This window comes from Anomalospiza imberbis, chromosome 5, assembly GCF_031753505.1.
Source record: "Anomalospiza imberbis isolate Cuckoo-Finch-1a 21T00152 chromosome 5, ASM3175350v1, whole genome shotgun sequence".
In the NCBI taxonomy this organism is placed as follows: Eukaryota; Metazoa; Chordata; class Aves; order Passeriformes; family Viduidae; genus Anomalospiza; species Anomalospiza imberbis.
In genome coordinates this window covers 16,653,692-16,679,432 of record NC_089685.1, presented here as the reverse complement: position 1 = coordinate 16,679,432, position 25,741 = coordinate 16,653,692, and the positions used below count along the sequence as shown (strand labels likewise).

The 25,741-nt window shown below is 35.0% G+C and overlaps 1 protein-coding gene across 12 annotated transcripts in view; it reads right to left on the bottom strand.

Moving 5' to 3' along the window:
- TAFA5 (TAFA chemokine like family member 5) overlaps positions 1 to 25,741 on the bottom strand; it is a 472,577-nt gene that overhangs the window by 236,521 nt on the left and 210,315 nt on the right. For all 12 annotated transcript variants that reach the window (XR_010998987.1, XR_010998988.1, XR_010998989.1 and 9 more), the window contains one exon: positions 7,974 to 8,123. Coding sequence is in view for 7 of the 12 variants with exons in the window: in XM_068189768.1 (XP_068045869.1) it covers positions 7,974 to 8,123 (150 nt within the window). In the remaining 5 variants the exon portion in view is untranslated. The remainder of the gene's footprint in view (positions 1 to 7,973; positions 8,124 to 25,741) is intronic.

Sequence of the window (25,741 nt, the reverse complement as noted above, 5' to 3'; positions counted from 1 at the left end):
TGGATAGTCGTAAATCTATGGGACCAGATGGGATCCCTCCCAGGGTGATTAGGGAGCTGGCAGATGAGCTTGCAAAGACTCTCTCCATCATTTACCAACAGTCCTGGCTCACTGGTGAGGTTCCAGATTACTGGAAGCTAGCCAATGTGACACCCATTCACAAAACGTGTGGGAAGGAATATCCTGTTAATTATAGGCCAGTTAGCCTGACCTCAGTACCCGGCAAGTCAATAAAAGTTTATATTGAGTGTCATCACACAGAACTTGCAGGATGGCCAGGGTACCAGACCCAGCCAGCATGGGTTTAGGAGGGGAAGGTCATGTTTGACCAACCTGGCCTCCTTTTATGACCAGGTCACCCGCCTGGTGGATGCAGGAAGGGCTGTGGATGTTGTCTATTTGGACTTCAGCAAGGCCTTTGACACTGTCTCCCACAGCATACTCCTGGAAAAGCTGGCAGCACGTGGCTTGGACAGGAGCACTTTTTGCTGGGTTAAGAGCTGGATGGATGGCCAGGCCCAGGGAATGGTGGTGAATGGTGCTGCATCCAACTGGCAGCCAGTCCCTCAGGGGTCTGTTCTGGGGCCAGTTCTGTTAAATACTTTTAATGACAACATAGATGAGGGTATTGAGTCCTTCATTAGTAAATTTGCAGACGATACTAAGCTAGGAGCGTATGTCGATCTGTTGGAAGGTAGAAAGGCTCTGCAGAGAGAACTGGAATGATTGCATGGATTGGCAGACTCCAATAGGATGAAGTTTATTAAGTACAAGTGCCAAGTCCTGCATTTTGGCCACAATTATCCCCTGCAACCCCCTGTTACAGGCTGGGGATGGAATGGCTGGACAGTGCCCAGGCAGAAAGGGACCTGGGGGTAATGGTCGACAGCTGGCTGAACATGAGCTAGCAGTGTGCCCTGCTGGCCAAGAAGGCCAACAACATCCTGGCCTGCATCAGTTATAGTCTGGCCAGCAGGAGCAGGGAGGTCATCCTTCCCCTATATTCAGCACTGGTGAGGCTGCACCTCGAGTGCTGTGTCCAGTTCTGGGCCCCTCAGTTTGGGAAGGATGTTGAGATGCTTGAGCACGTCCAGAGGAGGGCAACGAGGCTGGTGAGGGGCTTGGAACACAAGCCCTGTGAGGAAAGACTGAGGGAGTTGGGGGTGTTTAGCCTAGAGAAAAGAAGACTCAGAGGTGACCTTATCACTCTCTACAACTCCCTGAAAGGTGGTTGTAGTCAGGTGGTGGTTGGTCTCGTTCTCCAGGCAGCAACTGACAGAATGAGAAGACACAGTCTTAAGCTGTACCAAGGGAAATATAGGTTGGATATTAGGCAAAAGCTTTTCAAAGAAAGAGTAATAAAGTACTGTAATTGTCTGCCCAGGGAGGTGGTGGAGTCACCATTCCTGGATGTGTTTAAGAAAAGACTGGATGTAGCACTCAGTGCCATGGTTAGTTGAGGTGTCAGGGAACAGGTTGGACTCAATGATCTTGAAGGTCTCTTCCAACCTAGTGATTCTGTGATTCTGTGACCAAGAGTATTGTCCAAATACTCCTTGAACTCTGACCAGTTTGGTGCTGAGACCATTTCCCAAGGAAACCTATTTCATTGCCTGACCATGCTCTCAGTGAAGAACCTTTTCCAAATGACCAATCTGACCTTCCCTTGATGCTGTTTCATTCCATTTCCTTGGGGCCTAGCACTAGTCACCAAAGAGATGGGAACTTTCCCTCTGCTGCCCATCTTGATGAAGTTGTACATTGAGATGAAATGAGATCACCCGTCAGACTTCTCCAAGCTGAACAAAGTGACCTCAGCTGCCTCTCTTAAGTCTTGCCCTCAAGACATTTCATTGTCTTGGTCACTCTCTTCTGGACACACTGTAACAGCCTGATGTCCATCTCATATTGAGGCACCCAGAACTGCCACAGTATTCAAGACAGGGCATGATTTGTTTGAGTTTAGGTACCAAATATTTTAGAACATAGTGAAACCCTTACATACCCTTCTTCATTAAAGTACTCCTTTAGGGTAGTTATCAATCTGTGTGCTACCTTCCTTGGCAGGACTTTGGGTTTATTTTTCATTGGTTGCTTGTTTTTTATATAATGTGTTTGGTTATTCCTTTTATGTATTCTCAGTCAAGAAAGAAAATGTACCCTACCTCCCTGTATTTCTTATAGACACATCTTTCTTGCCAATGATGGTGCAGCTATTGATATGTTTCATTTAACACTGCTCAATTTCTGTCTTAGGGTTGAACAGTCACATTTCTTCCCCAAGGAACACTTCAATCTCTAACTGACACTTGACATTCATTATCAGAGAACAAAGGTATTCAATGTGAACATGTTTACGTGATTTTACTATGTTTGTGATACTATTGAGACAAGAAATTTCAGTCAACTTCTTTTGGAATGTCACATATTGTCCTTAGTTTGGAGCTGAAAGCAAAGTAACCTAAATGAAACTTCCTGTGTGTTACCATATGAAAAGTGACCTGAAAGGTGGAAATTGTCAGACTGCACACATAGGAAAGGGAAGCTCATAAGTAATAGAAACAATTTTATTTCTATATCAGTAACTAGGAAAATCTGTAGTTCTGGTGGAATTTTCTAGAGGTAGTTGGAAGAAAATAAAGGCTTGTACATTCTCTGGTGCATCTATACATACAGATGCATTTGTGATGGCAGATGTGGAAGTTAGGAAGAGGAAAGGAAGAAAAAAAATATTATTTCTTCAAGCCATGTTGAAAAATATGTTTGATATGCATACTAGTTTTCCTTTTGGTTTCACTTGTTTTAAAGAGATATTTCTTAAATGCTATTAAGTAAAATATGTCATAATTACAGTGAAGGAAGATTTGAAATATCTGCAGTAAAATAATTATAAAATAACATAAATATTGCAATAACAAGCATGTTAAATACTCTAAATGGAAAAGCAAAAATTCTCATTTCTTAAAGTAATTATAGTTCTGTTTTCTTTTTTTTCTTCTTTGCTCCCTGCAATATGTCTAGAATTCTTTAGAATGATGAAGCTTTCCAGTTATTAAGCAGTTTTGTTTGAAGTGCATGACCTAGGATTCTATTAATGATCAGTTCTGACCCCTACACCTCCCTATAGAGTCCCAGAGATAATAAGAAGAGCAGGGAATTATTGATTGAAACTAATGTGGCTTCCTTGTAGATCCTGAGTGTCTGTGTTAAACAAAATCAATCAATGCCAAGTGAAAAGCATGTTAATCATAATGTATGAACAACTTATATACACTAATATCCTCTAGAAACCAATAGTGCTACAATGCATGCAAAAGCAATTAAATATACTAAAACTCTAAAAAGTAGAAAACAATAAAAAAAAACCAGTCAAACCACACTTTGATTTGTAACAAAATGTGTCTGAACACTTTGAATTCACTTACCTGAGCTACAACTGTTCATATTTATGATTTTTGGACAGTTGGGATTGATCTCCTGGCATTTTTCATAGCACTTAGTTGACAAAAAAAGTAACTGGTACTCAAATCCAGAGCATAAGAGTCTTCTAATCACAGAATTCAGGTAAGCAAATTAATGATTGCCATCCTAATTTTCTCAGGCAAATAAACGAAATTTCTCATACCATTTTTCCTCTCACCAACGGTTTCTATTTTCTGAACAAAATTGCAGTTTATTTCATTTACCTATAAATACATATTCTACATAAGTACTTTTGAATTATTAAGCATTTAAAAGTTCTTTGCACACTTCTCAGGATACTATCCTTGTATTCTAAAAAATGCTTTGGCACAACAAATCTTTTCAGATTTATATAATTCTTATGAAAGACCACAAATCATGGGTGCATCTGTCCACAAACTTTTATCAAAGACTTTTCATCAGTTTTCATCACTTGCTTTAAAACAAATTTAAATTAACAAAGGTACTGTACAAACCCAAAGAATAATTGCTATCTTCCAATCTCTCACTGGTTCCAGCTTAAAAACTGATGAAGCTTAACTGACAAACAGGGAAATTACACTGGTAATAAACCAGATGCTATGTTGAAATAAAATATCAAACTAATGCAACTGAGGTCATTGCTATGGAATTTGAGCTCAAAAATAGGACTAGGGAACACCAGTTGCAAATAAAAATAATATGATGAAAAGTGCAGGCAAACTGCTACCATATTATCACAAACTCTACATTCATGAATAAAAATTACATCATAACAAAACATACCAAACATACATTATGACTCTGTGGGTATAGAAATGAAGCAATCAACACTAAATCAAGCTTTAAATCAGGGTGAATATTGATGCCATTTTTTTAGAATACATTAGCAATCTGCCATAGTTAAAGACTGCTAGAAAAAAATACAAATCAAATCAACCTTCTCCATCACATGGAAATATTTCAAGAAAATCTCTATTCTTTGTGTGCTGCTCAGACCAAGTTCTAAACACTGTATTTCCATTTCTAAAACTTCCAGTTTTATCTATCTGACATTCACTGTGTTTCCTTTCTTAGGAAAAGACTTTCAATGATGCAGCAGTGGAAAGCAGAGTGGATTTTGATAATCAACTCAGGACTTACTCTAAGAGCGATGTTGACAAGTGCAATCTCACCCAATATTTGTGAAGTTTAAGAGCCCTTAAATTACCTACTCCTTTTGCTGCAAGAATTGACACTTGCATTTCAAAGCTCCAGGAAGTATACTACACAACTGAATATATTCAAAAGTACTTCTCTCCATTGAACATTGTAAAAATAGTAAACAGGTACAACACAACCCATTTTAAAGTTGTAAAAATTGCCAGCTTTGATACTGAATTCTTAAACCATTCTCTTGCTAGAAGATGCAACAAAATTGTTAGCCAATATTTTCTCACAATTGGGTTAGCAGGTCACACTTACTATGCCTGTTTCCTTCGCATTAATGGTCTAAGGTCCACCTTCACTTTAGAAATAATCTCTTTAAAATCAAACTATATAAAGAATGAAATTAAAAGAACCAAATTTTTGAGGTTTTTTTTTTTGAAAGCAAAAATGAAATGTCAAATAGCAATTATATACTTAACATCAACTATAATGTAGATGAAGAAAAATTTGAAAAAGTACATTCTACGTCCTATTTAAGGAAACCCAGGGAAGGATTTATTTGTTTTAAAAATGAGATTCTTTATTTTATTAAAAGAAAAACAGCCCAGCAATTATGTTTGGTTGTTACATTCCTAAACCAGAAGTGTTTGACTGAATATTGGAGACAAAACCAGTTTTCTGCTACATAATTTTATGCAGCATTCATGTCATGTTCAGATTAAATCTTTAAGTAGTTGTGTTTGAAAAAAAATAATTCTAGAAATATGTATAAAAATATGGAAGAATTCAGGGTTAATTCTTTAAAGTATGAACCTGGTAAATTCATAGATGGATACTTGTCAGTCAGTGGCTAATTTATCTCCCAGCTTTACTTGCAAGCATGTTGGAGACAAGATAAAGTGCTTGTTTATTTATTATATACTTTCCTATATAATTGTGTTGATGTTATGTAAAACTAATTTTTTTAACTTTATTCATGACAAAAACCTACAGATCAAAGGTTTGACTTTTGCCTTCATTTTAGTCTGGAAACTTGATATACAGTTCTAAGTATTACTAACCTTTTTGAGCTCTGATTACAAAACATCCCCAACAGTGCTGAGGAAAATAAAGTAGCATGTCCTACATATCTTGTAGGTATTCTTAGCAAAGGGCTCGACATCCTAATTATAAACATTTCAGAAAATAATGAAGAACCATGTTATTCTATCTTAATAAGTAACAGAATCAAAGAATACCAGGTAGGAAAGGAACCTCAAGGATCATCTGGTCCAACCTTTTTAGGCAAAAATGCCAGTTTAGACCACACGGCCCAGCTCCCCTGTCCAACTGAATCTTAAGTGTACAATACCAGGGAATCCACCGCTTCCCTGGGGTGTTTCAAATGATGATTTTTCTCATTTTGAAAAATTATCATTTTGTGTCTAATTGGAATATCCACAGAAGAAACTTGTACCCATTATCCCTCATTTTTTCCATGTGACTCTTTGACAGCCTTAAAAAATAATTGTGGTATTTAGACACAAATGTTACAGGGAAGCTTTATTTTTCAACTGATGAACTTCCCACTTATTTTTCAAATGTGAAGTATTACATAAAGAACCTTCTCTGACTACATGATCTCAAACCATGGATCCTGTCATTCAGTTCTCTGTTTTCATAAAATGATGATCAAGCACCTTGAAAGCACAAGCAGAATTTGAAAGAGATTTTATTTGTGAGTTTCCCCTAATAAATTTTCCCCCAAGAAATTTTCCCCCAAGAAATAAGTAAAGAAAGAAAAATATTTTCAAATATCAAATTAACTCAAAGCTTCCATATTTTGAAAACAATCTGAGGTAATAATCAAAGGATGAGGTGCAGTCATGTCTTCTTAGTGACATTTACATTCCAGCTAAGTTTCATCTTAAGACACAGGTATATCAAGGAAAGACAGAAAAATAGTGTGTAACAGAGAGCGATACATCTGACTTATCCTAGGAAGTTAAGATGAGATAAATTAGTCTGAGAAGGTCCCTTTTGCTCTTTATTTGGTATAAAGAAAAACTGGAGTTGCTAGCAGCTACCTTTGGATACCCAAGTTACAGCAAATCAGTCTAACCATAGGCCAAAACTGACTGACAAAAAATTATGGTTTTTTCCCATCAGCTGGTGGAAAACTCTTTTTTTCTTGCTTAGAACTTTGTTGTTTTAAAATAGGAAATACATGTTGAATATTTTAATTGGTAGTAAGCATTTTTCCTAAAGTCGCAACTATAAATGACACAATAAAATCATTCCTTTCTTAAGCAGTTATATCATAGGATCTTACAATGAAAAATGAAAGGAGAACTGGAATTAGTATTATATTATGAAAGAGACAGCTAAGAAACTATCTTACAGAATACTAAAAACAGTGAAAGAAAAATGCAAAAATAGAATGTGCATGATGTTCTATATTTAACTTTGTGGGTTGGCTCTGAAATCTCCTTTTGAGCTGTCTTTGATAATCACTTGTATGACCAAATTCTGAGGCAACAGTAGGGTGTTCTCCACAATATTTTTATCTAAGGACTTAAACCAGCCAGTATTCAAAGTTAATCCATATTTATTATAGTTCTATACATAAGCGTATTTTTTTTTACTTTTGTTAATGGAGACTAGATCAAAACATATAATTCTACATCATTATTTTCAATATGTATCAAATTTCATTTTTAATATTAATGCTTGCTTAAAGCCCTGAAAGGCAGACCTCTCTTGAACATTCTCCCACTGTTAACATAACAGAGAATTTAATCTGTCTCAAAAAATTATTTCAAAGTGAAACATTTTCATACCTCCCTGTATGTGAGCAGTTTTCCAGCTACATGCTATCAGTTCATCTCCAGTGAATCATACAGAATATTATTTTAAAGAGAGAAGAAATACTGGACATGTGATGTACATTCAGATACTGTATTCCAATTATAGCATCAGTGCTTTCTTCAACAGCATTAAATATCACACAGGAGCAGTCACATTAGCCTCCCAGTGGCATAAGACCTTTGAGGCTTGCTTGCTGCATTTTTTAATGTTTTAAGGAATAAAAAGTAGAGGAAAAAAGAATGCCATTTCACTGCTGATTCTGTAATCACATGCGGAATATAACAGCACCATTCCCTAAACATTCAACTGCCTATCAAGTTAAAACAAAAGTAAAATTTCCAATGGAAAAAATGCTATTGTAATATTTATACTATTAGTCAGTATTACCCTTTGGTTGAATTTCAAAGCTATTGCCAGTGTTAGTTGGGACAACATGAAAATTTCTTCTACAGAGTTTTTATGGTTTCTTGGGGTTTTTTTATGAGACACCACTCTTGTATTGGCAGAAATTGATTTAATAGATTTTTGCTTCTTACCATCAACACACGCTGGCCTTGCTCTTGTTGTACCGGCAATCTGTCCTTTTTTACATGCACAGCGAGCTGTTTGTCGGGCTATAGTCCTTCGGGGCTGACTGCTATCTCTGTCCAAAGTGACAATCTCACAGGTACCTGCAGCCAGTTGACCTGGAAAAAAAAAACAACAACAGGTACCAGAGTCACTGAATGCACTACAGGAAATCTATTACAGCTGAATAGAGCCACGGCCCTAAGTCACAGCAGACACTCCACAACAAATGGGCAGTCAGATGATGGATATAATAAAACTGAGGTGACTTACAATTTTTCTTTGTGGTGGACATATGAAAACCCTGCACACTGGTTCTGTCAGAAAATGATTATTGTTCCATAAAAGCCAGAGAGTTGAGGTTATACAGGTTGCTTTTACTTATGTTGGCTAAGTAAAGTAACAAATTTTCATGGCAATGGAATTTAAATGGTATGCTCTTTCCATACTTTAAGAAAAGAAACTATAAAGCATACATGAAATAAAAATTTCACCGAATTTCCATGAATACAATGAAGTCTTAACTGCTTTGTGTGTTGCTTTTGAAGGAAAAAACCTTTCAAAGCATGCCCACATTTGACAAACTGTCAGTCCCTTGGCTCTTGCTTCATCTAAACTGAAAGGTAATTAATTCTCTTCCTGACTCATATTTGATGTAGCCGTTAATTTTTTTTTTTCTTTTACTAACTTTACTATGTAACTGTCAAATGGCTTAAATGACACCATACCTTTAGCTCAGTAATTACTTCCTTTTACTTGACTTGTCCAATATAGGTAGCTTTTCCTAAGTACTAAAGAAATCCACACCACCTAATTCTGAATTTGGACTATGCTATGAGAAACAAAACAAAAATTTCCAAAAATTATTTTATGAAGATCATTAGTTTGAAGTTAATGTTATACTTTTAAAGCAATGCACTTCCTCTGGTACAATTAATAGTAGGCTAGTAGTATACCAAAATAATACCTTTTACAGGCAGGAAAGATACATTATTGAATTTCAATGTGTAGAAATACCAAAAAAAAAAAATTCCCAACTACTACTTTGCATTACATACATTACACATTCTGGGGTTTATAGTGCAGTAGTAAACATGTGCAACACCATCTGCAAATCACAAGCTTTCCATGTTTTAGCTTTTATTAAAAAAAAAAAAAAGAAAAATTCCATATTGTTTTTAGGAAAAAATACAGTTTAAATAATATTCACCATAAATCATTTTATGCTGTAGAAATAAAAAGAGAAAAAAGCAATAATTCTATTATAACATCAAAACTAAAAAAAAACCAAAACAAATCAACCTGAAATATATATGAATGGCCTTTATACCAAAAGGTGCAATGTTATTTTCTATGCTCCTTTTTTTTTTTTTTTTCATTCTGAATAGAAGTTTACCCAGTCTATTCTTCTCAGAAGCAGTTAAAATGCTTGTTGTGTGGAACAGCAAAATTTGGCAGATTGTCACCAGCATTGTGTCTCGTTTCCTGCTAAGGCACCTAAATTTTATGTTTCTGTGACTCTTACACTGCAGTGAATTACAAGATGGCAAAAATTAAGATCTCAAGGATGGAACAAGGTACTACAAATTCATGCAAATATATGACATATGTAAGTAATATACATTAGGCACTTAGAAACACATATATTATATTCACAATAGTGAACATTATCACCCCAGTGTTTAATGGCTGCTGGCAACTACACTCATGAGCTATGGTCAGTCCTGTGTTTCTACTCTTTTTTACCCAGTCTGTTAATAAAAACATCTTAGGATAAACATATTAGAGGACTTTTATTCTGTTATATGCTCCATTTTTTCTTTATTCATTCAAAAATACCAGATTAGATGCAAAGATTTAACAAGAAAGATAGTGGCACATAATTTTCTAGAAAAAGACAGGGAAAATCCAGCTACACTCTAACATGTTGAACTGAAAAAAAAAAACCCAAACCATTTGCCTTGGCACTAATATATTTCATTCTGGGTTGTAGGAGATGTATTGCTCCTAAGGAATATAGATGTCTTGGTAGATCATATGAAAAAAAAAGATAATCAGAAGTGTATTTAGATCCTGATGCCTTAGGCCACAAAAAAGTGGAAGCATAAGTAAGACACATGTAAGTATATGGGTTTCCTTATTCTCAACTATCCATGAGTCTATTTCTTTCATTAAAAAATCATACAATCTAAGTGAATAATTGTATAAACTCTCATTTCAGAGAAAAGGAACCAGACTTACAGCACAGTGAAAGCAAATAATGACTATACTCAGAGAATAAAAATAATGAAGCTCTATGTCAAGATAATTTGTGAAGGCAATGAGTTTTCCAGGGACTGCAAGCAATGAGTATCAATAAGAATACCTAATGGTATTTTCCGCTTTTGGACCAGTAGAATTTTAGTTCTGCTTTGGTTTTCAGAAATTATAATTTCTTCAAGGCATAGTGACCAAATTTTCTCTATGAATTTTGAAAACAAGGATACCTACACAAGAGTAATTGCTATACAATGTTGTCTGTTGCTTTTCTTTTTTCTATAGCAGAAGAAAATTGTAAGCTGTTGTAGAGCTACAGGAGCTCTTACATATATGACCTAAATATTTCCTCCTGATTGTGTCACAGGCTGCAAAGATTGCAAGCATATTGAGCACTGCAGCAGAGAGTACATCCAGTGTTACTTGGCTTTAGATGGATGTAAAGCGTGAAATGTATTAGTTAAGGTAATGGAAGGCCATCTCCAGAGACAGTCATACTGGTGTAAAACATGTTCTCTCTGTCTTTCACTAGGTAGAGGATAAGTCTGCAGGAGTACACTTAGATGATGTGTGCTACTTTGGCTTTTGAACAATTTAATCTAGAAACATAAGGAACAAAGTAATAGAACTAAATGAATATGCGTCTTGCAAGTACTGAATTGCAAAAATTAGGATACCTTTCATTTTCAGGGAAGTTAACACAGTGACCTCTTTCAGAGATGTTAATGAAAAAAGGCTGTTCATCGGTGAGCCTCTGAACATGCTCCACTTCTCTCCTAAAGCTAGAGAAGAAATCTCAAGGCAGCAATGGCTGGAGTTCCACTGGAGCTTTTCCAGTTGAGAGATTAAGAGCCACAGTCAATGAACAGTCATAAAGGCCCCACACTTTCATTATATTTTCTTTATGTACTTGCAACACACAAAACAACTCATCACTCTCCAACCTAAACAAAATAATCTTGATGGAAAAAAATACAAGCATCATTAAAGAATAGAGTCATACTAGCCTAACTCATAAGCCTAACCCAGAGTCAACCCAAAGAAAATTTTGGGTTTTACTCTTTTATGAATCAAATATGAAAATTATTTCAGAAGTACCATAAAACTGAAGCTTTCCAAGTTAATTAGTAGATATTTCTTTGTTGTTGTTACCGTTACTATATATAAATATGTAAATATATTTAATATTTATTTTATAATTTTAATCTAACAATTAAGAGCTCACTGATAATTTGATTTTGTGTTTTCACCATCTGATTACTAAACAGAGAACAGTTTCAGTTCTTTAATGCTCTTTTATAGTGTAGCACTGCGTTCTTAAAATGCCAGTAGATCTCCTCACTCTCTCCCACCACAAACACAAATGCTTCTATATGGAATAATTTCAGAAAAAGGGAAAACCACAGGATTCTGAATTAAAAATGCAAGTCAAAATAAACAAAAATTAAAAAATTGCACAACTGCTAAAATTTAAGTAAAACAGGACTGCAGTCTTGGCTTGTATCTTGAAATTGTTTACAGTAACTGCTGTATACATCACTTTTGTTTTTTTTTCTAAATGAAGTCCATGTATGATCAGGCCTCAAACTGTTCTTTGTGAGACTTTCATGGAAGTGTAGGAATCATGAGTATAGGTATATATATTTAGCAAATGTGCAGGAAAAATCTCAAGGTAAAAGGAGCATATTTTTAAAAGATCTTTAGTACTTGCATTCTTGAAATAAAATAATTTGCTATTGAAAGTCTTAAAAACAAAGGGCATTTTTCATATTTACCACTAAGACTCTTCTGTCAACTAAATGTCATTGTTGAAAGAACAAAGATTTTGAAAGATCTGTATTTTCTGCAATAGCTAATTAAATAGCAGATGTATTTGTATTACATGGAGGGTACTTGGGATAATATTTTAATTTTCTGTGGCTAAAAATATTTCTGTTCTTCAATAAGAAATAAAAAACTAAATAATCCACATTAACTACAGCAATCAAATTACAGATTTTTTTAATTTATGCTTATTGTAAAGCTGAAGGCTTTACCTTAAATTAATTTAAAGAAATAAAATCAACTTATGAACTAATGAAATCTGTGGGTACAGTGAAAGTAAGTCTTGATCTAAATATACAGATTTTTCCAGAGGTTTAGATTTCATGCTCATCCAGAGAACCTACTTGTGATTTGTACATGCATGCTTATATTATAGTTTCAGTGAACAATTTTTCCATGCATCACCAATTTGATGCCTAGCAACACAAGCACTTTTAGTTCAAAATGCATTAAGTTATATGGTATTAAAATTCTTGGCTAGATTCAGATATGCTTTTGTCAGTGAACACAATGCAGGAGTTGTTTCAAAATCAGATGATAGGAATACATTCAGTAGTTTTCTATTACAATATTGAAGTCTTTCTGAAAACAGAGCCATGCCAACTCCTGAGCAGAGCTGAGGATCAACAATTCCTACTGAAATAAGGGAGAACTGAAATACTTAGTGTCACTTACTATTTGCAATTTGACATTAACCTGAGTAACAAATATTTTAAAATAATTCAATTCAAAATATAAAAAGCATATATTTAAGTGCAACTCAATTTTTTGTCATATATCCTTCCTCAAAGAAAATGTCCTGAAAGATCTCTTACACTGAACATGATCCAAGTCCAGACAATCCAATTACCTTTTCTTTTTAAACTTTAGTTCATAATGAGCGAGATTATGGCAAGGAATTGATTTGCCTCAAAAAAAAAAAAAAACACATTCATGTTTAAGCTGCAATAGTAAAATTTGTGAAAATCCAGCTAGCACTAAACAAGAATGAACAGCTTCTACAATGCTTCTGGAAAAAAAAATATTTAAAATAAAGTAGTAAAATAAATAAGAACAGAATTGGCTCAGCCAGTATGGGAAAAAGTTTTTCAAATTAATTAGCACCATTTGAGAATAACTATCAAATGAGAATATTGTTTCAATTGTTAACTTAAGTGATACAAAGGCATTTCAATTTTTCAATAGATTATGTTTAAGGAAATAAGCTATTTCCCTTTCTTCTTTTCAAAGTCAGTGACATTAAAAGCATTTCTTTCCAAGATGTTTCATTTATCATTTTGGACCTTATATTCATTTCATTGAAACAAATGTTGTTTCTGTTTAAGTAACAAGACTACACAAAACAATTCTTCATGCAAGTAGAGTTAGACAACTGTTTGAAACAGTCTTTACTAGTTTTTCTTGAGGGTATGATTATGTTGTCAGTAGAAGACAGGACTGATGTAATTGAAATAAAAAACTAACTAATTTAGATAATCCTAATCTATTGGTGTAACCCACAGGTGCCCAGTAGAGTCAAAAGCAGTACAGTTTTTCCAGAAGAGTCCTTGCTTCATTATGTGATAAATGATTTACTTCATTACAGGTTCAGAGCTATACTTGATGAGAGTCAACTTTACAATGTGACCTTTGTAGCTTCTCAATCTTAAAAGGAGTGATTTTGAATTTTAGTGGTATTAAAGGAGAATATGTCTTAAAAGGTGTGGCCCATTTTATGAAGAAAAAAATCCCTGTAGAACTTAATTATGTAAAATTTATGAATCATGAGAAAAATATGATAAATGTCTTCTCCTTCAAATACTTAGTTTAAATAGTTTTCAGAGTTCTGCTGCAATGAAACAGTATATTATGTCCCCCTAGTAATTACTAATCTTACTGCAATTTTCAGACTACCACTTAGCCATCTCAAGGACATAAACAGCACAGACATTAGGAAAATAGTTTTCAGCTCCTCCATTCTGAAATAAGCAGTAAATTTTAATTAAGATAGATCCTGGTCTTTTAAATTGTTGCACAGGAAAGAAAATCAAGTCTGTGGAGATTTAAGATACATTCAGGGCACATTTTGAGATTTCATTTTTTCCCAGATAAGAGTAATGCCCTAAGTTATTGCACCTGATTCTGCTATTGCATGTAATTGCTTAATGTTTTGTTGTATAATTAAGAATAATTTCCCCATATCTGACTATTAAAAACACAAGAGAAAGAAAAATAAATGTAAAACCCAACTGCAGTAAAAACAAACTGCAAGATTTCAGATTCCAAATGGAATTCTCAGTCAGAATTGGTACACAAAGGAGGATTCCAGACCAGAAAAAGATCAAAAAGTCAAGGATGTATGAAAAAATGTGGAAACAAGTCATTGTACATACAAACCTAGTTCTAACCAATTTTGCTCCTTTATTACTTTAAAACATAATTCATACTGCATATGTAGAAAATGACAAGGTGTTTGAGACCTTTTTCTTTAACTAATTTCAGCCTCTGTGTAAGTCAGTGTGAACTGCAAATCTCAGCTCCACAGAGCTGTTCCAAGGAGGACCTGCAGCTCCAAGGGGTTAGTTAATTGCTTCTGGAGGCCTCGATTGGTTACAGAAAGGAAATAACTGCAGGAATTCAGGATTGAATAAAGCTTTGCTTATTTGCATAAGCCAGGAAGTGGCTTTTATTCTCGTACTTTCCAAAAAATATTAAAAGATGTTAAAAAAAAAGAAGGTAGAAAAAGAGAAAAAAAAAAAAAGGCAAAAGAAAATTAAATTAAAAAGAAAATAAAAAAAGCAGAAAAGTAAAAAATAAAACCCTTCTATGTCTTTACCAGCCTCCACATGTAAAATAAACCTAGTCTGTTTATAAAACAAACAGAATAGCCATAGGGGAAAAAATGTTATTGGAGGGATGCTGATATTCCTCTTGAAAAAGACAGGAATAAAAAGCACAGGTTTGTCTAAAAAGCTACTGACATTTGTTGGAGCCAGAAGCTGTATGTCGGGAAGGAACAAGTCTGTTGTGTTAGCAAAATATGTCACTGCAGGGAGCATGAAATCAGTTTGAAAGAACATGCAGATAAAGTCATATATCAGAAGTAGATAAAATGCAGCCACTCAGGTAAACAGTGTTTTTAACTTCTCAGGCTTTCCTTTGCACTATCAAACCATTATCCTAGGACTACCTGATTGCTATTCTAGAAGGACTTGAAAACTACTTACAAATGAAAAGCCTTTAAAAAGTCATCATACAAGTAGCCATCCTACTAGTATCAAGATATGCGCTGCAAGATTCTGGGTTCAACAGCAGGTTTTGGGCAAAATTTGGTCCAGTAAGGGTCATGCAGGAAAGAACTAGCATACTGAAATTTTGCTTTATTCAAACCTGTTGATATGTGTCAGTCCTTAAACTGCAGAATCAATAACCCCAAAGTTTAATTACCATCCGCCAGGAAATAAGTTATATCCTATGCAAAAAGAACTGTGCCATTATTACGTGCCTGTAGCAGGTTTCAAAACCTGAAGGCCAAAGTAGGCAGCTGAAGACAACTACCTAACACTATCCAGCCTTGTTAACATGCCATATGCTAACTCATACCTATGTATGAATAAAAAATTCAAATTATAAACATTTTCTGTCATTTTTGTAGGACAACTATTATCACAGTAAATAATCTACTCTCCTGGTAAGTAGGTCTAAATGATTTCTTTAAAATAAAATTTCTTTAAAATATTTTCACTACTACCTGTAATACTACTCTTCCTTTTCACAAAAGAATATGACAAAAAAACCTTAAAACATTTTCTTTCTAGTAATGGCACTGTAGTGCAGCTGGTTTTTTTTTGTAATCTAGATGGCAGGCTTACCCTAGAAGTCACTAGATAGCAGACAAAATGTTCTAGTAGCTAGGGTAATTATTTTGCCATCTTTTTTGTTTACGGAAAAAGTCCATAAACTTTCTCCATTTAAAATAAAGTCTCTCAAGACTTGATTATGCTGTACTTGCTGTGAACATATAGGTACAATAGCTCACATATAACCACAGGAAAATATAAACTTATCTTAGGAACACAGCAAAAGTAAACACTGGGGAAAAAGAAAAAAAAAAAAAAAAAGAAGCTCTGAAGTAGAACAGTATCTGTATCCAAGAAGGAAACAAATTTCAACAATTTTTAATGTCTTACTATACCTGAGAAGAAGTAGTCCTACTGAAAAATATATGACATTAATTAGGAGTATTATGGATGAATCCAAATCAGTCTCATGCTGGGAATCTTGAGCAGACCAAGGATCCTCAAGCCCAAAGCTCCAACAGGCAGAATTTGCATCTCTTGCAATGTGTCTGCAGTGATCATAAAGGAAGTTTATGGTGCATGTGTTCAACTAATCTGGATGCTAGCATGAGTGCTCAATTCAAGCACATCATCAGGTCCAGAGCAGAACAGCTTGTACCTGCTGTGTCTGCCGTTTCTCCTTGCTTTGCTCTCACTGTTGTCACTGATCCCACCAGAGCAGTTTTTCCATGTGTACAGCAGGGCTTGAGGAAGGGAAGCATAGCCCCCTCATTCAGGGGCTATGCTGATCCCACAGCTACATTCAGCACACAAGCCCCACTGCTGCAGGTACAGCACCAAGGTAAGAGTTAAAAAGACAGATATAGTATACAAAAGAAATACGTCTTTTCTGTTAGGCTAATACAAAACTTCAACTCCAACCAGAAGAAGTGAACTTTAGACAGGCTCCTTAACTGATTAATTTGAGTGATGGCTTTAATTTTAAAGGTTTGGGAACAGGGTTTTACGCAAGTGTGACAGAGAAGCATGAGTATGCTGGCTATTATTCTCAGATGTTCTGCAGACTTGGAGGAGTGATTTTCTATCTGGGCCAGCTTCACTGCTGCATTTTCCTTTTTTATCTGTTTTGCTCAAAATGACTTATGAAACAGGTGCATGCTGAAATGAAAAGTTTTCATGGATAAAATCCATGATTTTCATATCCTTATTTCTAGTCCTCCAAGAATATAACCATTTATGGGATAAGATTCTCTTCTGCACAACTCAGAGGAGGGTGACAGAAAAAGAGTTTTTAAGTTGCTCATGTATCCAAGGCTACCCAAAGAGAGAGCAGTTAACGAGGACGACTGTCATCCCACCCACCTTTACCAATCAGTAAAGGGCTCAAGATTAGAGACACACACAATATCTCCTCCTGCATCCCACTAACCAGGACCAATGCCTTCCATGTACACAACTAAGTGTTCAACCATTGCACACTCACAACTCCATTATTTCAACTCTACAACATATGGAGGGGCTTCTGCTTAAAGAAAGTACGTCATGTATGTTCACACTAGGTGTAGAATTAATCTCAAGTTACTGAAAACCTGAAAATATTTTAACTGCACAAATTCATTTTCTTCTGGACTTAGTGGCTGCAAAATAAACATAAACAAATCTATCAATAAAAGCAAAAATTATATGGTATATGTGTTCATATCATAGAAGGAAATGTCACAAAGACTTTATACACTGATGACCTTTTAAAAAACTTTAAATGAACCTTTATTATTATTATTATCCCCTCTATAACAAGGTCCATCTTTTTATGTACTGCTTATCAGTTTTACTAGCTAATAAAAAGTTAAATTATGCCATCAATTCCCAATGAATGCCTAATAAATAATATTTCCTTAGTTCAAGGTCCTTAATAAAAAGGAACAAAAATGAAGCCTGACACCATTTTGCTCAGCATTTTGATGAACTAAATTTGCTATTACTCATGGTGTACCATCATGAAATATGTTTTCTAAGACGAAGAATAGACTACAGTTAATTAGCTTCTAAACAAAAGCAAACTTGAATAAATTTACACACATATACACATATAGATATTCTTCACAGAAGGGTGTGTTGAAGATTATGCATAAGGCATTGCTTCTGATATTGACCATGCGGTATAAGCAATTTGCCACGGTTCCTCACACAATATTGTTATACTAATAACATAGAGTGAGTCACTAATCCTGCTCTTTATTATACCATAGCCAATGGTGCAATAGCTTTACAATACACAACTTTTAGTCCAACCCAGATAAAAAATTCATAGCAGAAACTACCTGTGTAAGAATTTCCATTTATTTCTAAGGGAATGCAAAAATAAAAAAAAGTCAGGTCTGAGTCTGGTGTTGGCTATACGTTGCATTGTTTGTTCCCATCTACCTGCTAGAATTTTAACACCATAGTGCTGACTGTAGACAATGATTCAGTGTTCTGAGTGTGTCCGGTAGATGACACTAAATTTTCCTCCTTAATTTGGGATTAAGTGCATCAGAGACCATTATAAACTATATTTCATCTTTCATCAGCTAAGATCCTAATAAAAAAAGCTAATATGTGAGATTTGACCAACTCCATGAGTCACACTGAGGTAGCACCAACCAGAATTTTCTGGAGCAGAGGACATAAAGAAAACTCTCAAGGTAAAGAGCACTGAGTGTAACTAAATGCTGCTCCTCAAACAGAAGAAAAGCTGAAAGAAAACTGTTAACATAATGGAGAAGCATTAGCATTTTCTGCCTTCCTATTGGTGAATATATTTCAGTTGTTTAGATCAGTGGTACTGATATTGTGCTTCTGTGGTAATGGTATGTAAGCAGGAGAAAGTATAAAGCTCATAGGGAGGAGAATGATCCCACAGGGATGAGTAAGACAGCAAGTAAAGCAAGATTTATTGAATTAATGTTTGCACTCACCAGATGTAATAAAAGTTGAATGATATCGAGCAACTAATGTACATATATGAGATATACATGGTCATGTGGATCACTTATGGCCTGCCCTTCTTATTTTAATTTTATCAATGGCAATATAGAAACCTGAATGAAAACTGAGGATAAGCTGATAGGAACAAGAACAGAAAAGCTAGCAATAATATTTCATTAAAAAAGGGTTTCTGAAAGGCCATATAACCTTTTATCTAAATGCCTCAAATCCAAAATGTATTAGGTTGAAAGAAAATAAAGTAATTTTAATTAGGTATAGGTAATCAGAGTTTATACAGCAACAGCTAAAGAGAGAGTGATTATGACACTAAGACAAATCTAATCCTTCAGATCAAAGATTGGGCAGCTATGTCTACAGAAAATAGGCCAACATAAGTATTTATTACCTAAGGGGCAAGTAAGAGTAGTGAACTGAATGATTAATCACAGCTGAAACTATGCATCACATTATTTGTGTGTATGTTGATGCATAAACCCATTGGATATTTTGGTCTGATATGAGGTGGACAACAGCAGAGTGATACAGTAATTTTGTAATAAAGAGAACATCGCATCCACATTGAAAGAGAAACATGAGCCTATTTATATACAGAAAGAAGTGACTATGTTTTTTTTCATTGAACTTAAGAAATTTATTAAATAATGATTACATAGTCTTGGTTCTAAACAGGTATGGCAAACAAAAGGCTAGGATTCAGTTTCTGAGGTTATCATATATCTTCTGTACTAGCTAACCATTTTGCTCTTGTTAACAGAAGTATAGAACACTGTTTGCACTGAAACTACACCACCATTAAACTAACAGTAGCCCAGAGCTGAAGCCATAAGGATGTGGTATTAATCAAAATTCAGTTCTTCTAATCTGCTAAAACCTAATGAATTAAAGAACAATCCTTCCCTAGTCTTAAGTGAAAACAGTAGTACATTTTCTGTACAACATGAATCTTTTCACAATGACTAATCTCATTCCCAATAAAATCAATGGAAGTTTTACCACTAACTACATGGACAAAAAAAATCAGCAGCATACCAATCTCCACACTCCCAGCACCAGTCCTTTAGCAAATTTGTATTACATCTTAAATAACTGTCATTCTAACCAAGGACATATGTCAAATGAATTCTTAAGCCAACTGAAAGCTCTATTATAAGAACCATTCACTTTGTATGACTTTGTATGTACCACAAGTCATGGCAGCAGCTCAGAAAGTGCCCCGAGATCAGGAGACAGAGATACATGTAAAACCAGAGGCACACTTGTTCAGTGTTCCACTTGGTATGACAAGTCTATGGTCTCCCTATTTTTTTTTTTTTTTATTGTATTAGAAAACCTCCAGGCACCCATTCCAATCTAAACATTCTATGATTAAATGATCACAATAATGTTCCAGAATACACTAGCGTACACTGTGGGTACAAGCAAGTACACACAGTATCTATACTCTTGTATGCATAGTTGTTGACATTTTAGTCTTTAAAATACGTTAGACACACCACATCTATTCTAGCAATTTCAAGTAGATAGTTTCTACTTTCTACTGCTTCCCAATTTCAGATATTAGTATCAATTTTCCGTAACACAACTTCTCTGTTGATATGAGATGAATGTATTCCAAAATTATTACATTTAATACCTGCTTTCTGGTGTCTTCAATCAAATTAAGCTGGTGACTGTTAGAGAAGCAGACACAGTAACAGATCCAAAGACTTGATACGAGTAAGGTATAAAAATAAACTCTGACAATGCTAAACTCCTTAAGAGAATACAGAACTACATGTATCAATGATCTAAATACTGTATAAATGTAGTATCTGTGTGCATAATGCAGGATATAAATTTTGAATACCTAGAAATTGTAGCAGTATATTCCATACTAAAAAAATTTAGAGATGTACAGATCCAGATTTAGTCTGTCCAGATCCCTCTGTAGAACCTTCCTACCCCCCAGCAAATAGATATTTCCACTCAGCCTGGTGTCATCTGTGAATTTACACTTGATCCTATCATCCAGATCATCAATAAAGATATTGAACAGAGCTGGGCCAACACTGATCCCTGGGGGACACCACTAGTGATAAGATGCCAACAGGATGCAATGCCAGTCACCACCACTCTCTGGTACCAGACATCCAGACAGTTCTTAATCCAGTAAAGGGGCTACCTGTGGGCCACCAGCTTTTCCAGAATGCCATGGAAAATGACACTTAATGGTTCCCTTTTCCACTTTCTACTAATTAGCATTTTACCGAGCCCAGCATTAAAGAGAAAAAAAAAGTCAAGACTGGATTTGTTGCTTAACTCTTCACATAAACTTATGCATTGTCAGGGAAATGTTATAAAACCTAGACAGTCTTCCTCCTCTCTTTTAAACATTACATAACTGGTATCTTGTATCCTGTCCTACACAGAGAGCGTTTCATAGTGGTTTTCTGAGATTGTATATACACACATAAAATGTATGGCTATACACACAAACACAGAAACATATCCCACCCTATCCTGTCCAGGGATAAGCCATGTCTCAAGTTTTTTTTTTGCCTCCCCCATATTAGAAAATCCACTGATAATAGTAACTGCATGATCAGTATTCAACTGGGAATAAAAAAAAAGAAACAGTAAAAAAGAGAAAACCCTCAAGCTGTCTAGGCAACCAATCCTTTCCACATTGCAACAACTTTCAAGTAAAGAGACTTCCCTGGAGTTGGTGAAAAATTAGAATCTTTGCCAAAGTCCCTTGGTGACAAAATAAATGGATTTTGATATATAAGCCCTAAACACAAAGTAGAACCAGAAAAACATAAAAGAAAACAAATCTATTTAATAATCTGATTAATTTTACCTTCCATTTTTCCAGTGATGGGGCTGTATCCAGTGACAGTGTAAACATTTTACTTTGCACAATACAAGAGCCACAATAGAAGAGTGTAATTAGCACTGGAAAGACATTCTTGAGGAAGTACTTTGATTTCAAAAGACTGTTGGAGTGATTGTCACCCCTGCTGTGCTTGGATTCTCTCTTGATGTGCATAAAGTGTGAATGCAGAACGCATTATTATGAAACTCACTCATCCCTGCATTTGTGTGCTCATTGCTTTGCCATCTTGTGGTAACCAAAAATAGAAACCTACAGAGCAGCATATAATTCACACTAGAATAATGCTGCCGTATCTTTTAATGAATTCTTCTGTGCACTTGCTGGAAATCTACAACTCAAACCATGTTCCGCATTTTGTTATTTATTTAACAAATGTGCAGTCATTTTCCTTTTAAGATTGAGATTACTTAAAAATACAAACTCTTGTCTAAACATTAAAAATAAGCACAAACATTAAATGATTTAATGCTGCATGAATGATTTCCAAAGAACTTTACCAAAATACGCTGAGATCTTTTGTTTAAAGGAAGCAAAGTGATTCTATCCTCTCAGCACATATAAAAGCTATACCTGTATAAAAATTGTCCAACAATAGGACAGTTTAATATGTTATAAAGGAAATTGGATTTGGACTTCATAAACTAGTTAATAATTATTTATGGAACAAAGTAATTCGCTGGCTTTAGTTTGGGGTTTCTCCTTTAAATTATCATGGGAAAAAGTAAATATAAAGCATCTACCCCTTCTAACTTTAATTTTTAAAAGAAGCAGCACATTTTTGAGTTAGCAGTCCCAAGGGAGAGAAGATGAGCCCTTCTGTTGCTAAGCAAGAGTTTGCCAGTTATTTCAAGCTTTAGCTGAGTACAAGCAATAATCACTATTGCCTGAAATATATTGGAATGAAAGTACATGGGACCATTCATGACACTTCATCAGCATGCAGGAGGCAAACAGAGTGACTGCAGTGATTGAATACAGGCTCAGAACTACTGGCTTTAATCTCCATCTCATTCATTCAGCCTTTACTTTTGGCACAGCTGTATGATAAACATTCTGACATTTCTTCCTTGCCCACACTCCCTTGGAATCCCATGATTGCTGTTTGTATGTTTGTTATGTATTTAAGATCATCAGGTTTGTTTTTTCTTTCTTTGTGGAGTTGGTTCCACCCCCTTCTTCCTCACCCTCCCCCCACACACCAAAAAAAAAAAAAAAAAAAAAAAAGAAGCCAATAAATGCCTGGGTATGGGGTATGGGTAATATCCAGGCTTACAATTGTTATTATCAAAACACCTTTATTTGTCGAGAAAAGAAACAAAGTCATGATCACTTTGCTTCTGTGAACATCTTAATTTTTTTAAAAAAAGCTAAATTCACAATTAATACTAATTCTTCCTACTACCTTCTGTGCAAAATCGCATCTATACAGTGAATGTATATATTTATTAAAAAAAGTATAACTGGTTTATATTGGCATTATATAGAATTCTAACTAGTGCTAAAAAAATTCTGATGTTAAAGAGAATACAGTTTGTTACTCCCTAATGGAGATTTTGTTTGGTTTCTTTTCTGCTTGTTTGGATTGTTTGGGGTTTTTTTAATTTTTTTGCTCTACATCACTTATGTTGACAAGAAGAGCTCAAATGCAGTTCCATATCACCAGTTCCTTGAATCTGCCTTGGCTTTGCAGCCACTGGGTTCTAAGGGTCCTGCATACTTTAAGGCCTAATTTGTACCTTAAACATCCTACAGTAAAGTTAATGAGTTATACATAAACCCAGTAAGCATGAGCAAACTCTGCAACTGGGTAGAAACTATTACAGTGGAGTGACACTGGTGTCAAAAAACAACTTCTATTTTGTATTACTCCTTCCTCATATTAAAATACTTTAGAGTTTTGGGAAAATCTGCCTAGTCTACTTACAGAAGTTGGGCTGACTTCTTTGGCTCAGTATGCCAGACTCCTTGAATTCACAAATCTGCTACACAATACTACCTGATTTTCACTCATTTTGTACTGAAATTGATGCTGTATGATCACTACAACAGTTGTAATTTAATCAAAAAGATACTCTTGTGACAAAAAAAAACACTATAAAGAACCTATTCAATACTCCCCACTCCAGTATGGGAATATATTTGCCATTTTGCTGACTGAAAAGGCATGTGGCCATTCCTTAATGTCCAGAGGTAAGTGGGATAGAGCTCTGTAGAGGACTGGTTCTACAGTGCCTATTACTGATATGAAGATGCCTTTTCTCTTACGCTAACTTTTCCTGCTGCTAAAGAGTTCCTGAGCAGTCAACATAACAAAAATGAAGAAAGAGAGAGAAAATAAACCACCTACACCCTTTTCAGGCAACATGAAACACCATCTCTCTCAACTAAGTAAAAAGAGTAATTGATACACTGCATTGAAATCTGGAGACAGCAAACAGATCAATGAGATAAGGAGATAGATGAACTTTGCAGGTTCCCAGGGAGATGCAGACATATCCTTAGAATAGCTAAAATAAATCCTTTAAAGAAAAAAAAAAAAATTTCATTAACTACAATGTCATCTAAGGAATAGGACCTAAAATCAGTCTCCAGAAGACAAGGCAAATTCTGTGCTGTACTTAAGTAGCAGCAAACAATCCAGCACCTTCCTCCTAAGCATTCTTACCATACTTTAAAGGATCAGGTTTCATTAGTTACTCACTTAAATCAGGAAAAAAACAGAACCCTTGAATATAGAAAAAAAAAAAAATTGGCCCATCATGTGAGACATGAAAATCTTCTAAGCAGCAACAACAAAGGAACACAACACACAGTGAGACTAATCTTACTACCTGTATGTCATTATGGAAAAGGGAGCTAGGGTGACTACATCTACACTGTAGTGCAAATACATTGAACTGTCAGCCAAAGACTGACATTATATTTGACTGACAGTATATTTATTCAACACTTTCTTGCTGTGACTGTTCTATCTTTCCTGAAAATAACCATTCACTACTAGCAGTTGGTCAGCAATGTTGAATTATTTAACTATACCAGCTCACATTATGATTTTTTTCATTATTTATTTAAAAACAGAATATCACTGCTACAAAAACCACCCAAATTCCAAGATCCTCTTCAAAATTTTCATACCAGCTGCTTAATTCAAATAATTTCTTCTTAATTAAAAACAACAGGTTTCCTGACAAGAAGTTTAATGTACTACCAAAAGGAAACAAAACCAAACAAATAAAAAGCAAACAAAAGCAGAAAAAACAAACCACAATTGTCCAACTGGGTGCACAGTCTGATTTATTTATGACAGTTATGGAAAAAAAAAACCTCCATTCTCTTGTAAAGAGAAATATGTCTCCTAAACAAACCATTCTATCAACTGTTCTTATTTTTGATGTAGAAGTTATTCAGGATATATTTTAACTGGTGGGCTAACAGACTAAACAGACGGTAGAAAAGGAAAGCTGACACGTGATTTCAGGCAACTTAGCAGCTTACTGGAAATATAAATTATGAATATCACAGGGGACATCATCAGTGCATTGTGACCTGCTTAAAAAAAAATTTAAAAGTCATATTTTTTCAATTACAGTGAAGTCAGATCTTACTTTTAGCACCATCAGGCAAAGAAGCCTGCTCTTTTTTTTTTTTTTTTTTCATCTTACTTTTCCTCATTAAATGTAGGGCAAGAGCAACCTTGCTTCCCAATGTCAGGATTTATGAATTCCCATTCACAGTGTCCAAAGATTTGCAAGACAACCATCCTGACCTTGGTTAAAAAGGAAATCACTCTGAATGAGTTTAATGAGGATTTGAAGAAATGTCCTTGGAGGTGCAGCTTGAATGAAAATGTAATAATGTCTACATTTTGCCTTGTACCTTATGAGGAAGCAAGAAACAAATTTTATTCAGGATTTTGCACTTTCTAGTCTCAATCTCACTGAAGCTGCTTAAACAAAGCTAATAGAAATTGGCTCAATGAGGCATTATTCCTTTCATCTGCAGTGCTTAGTTCCAT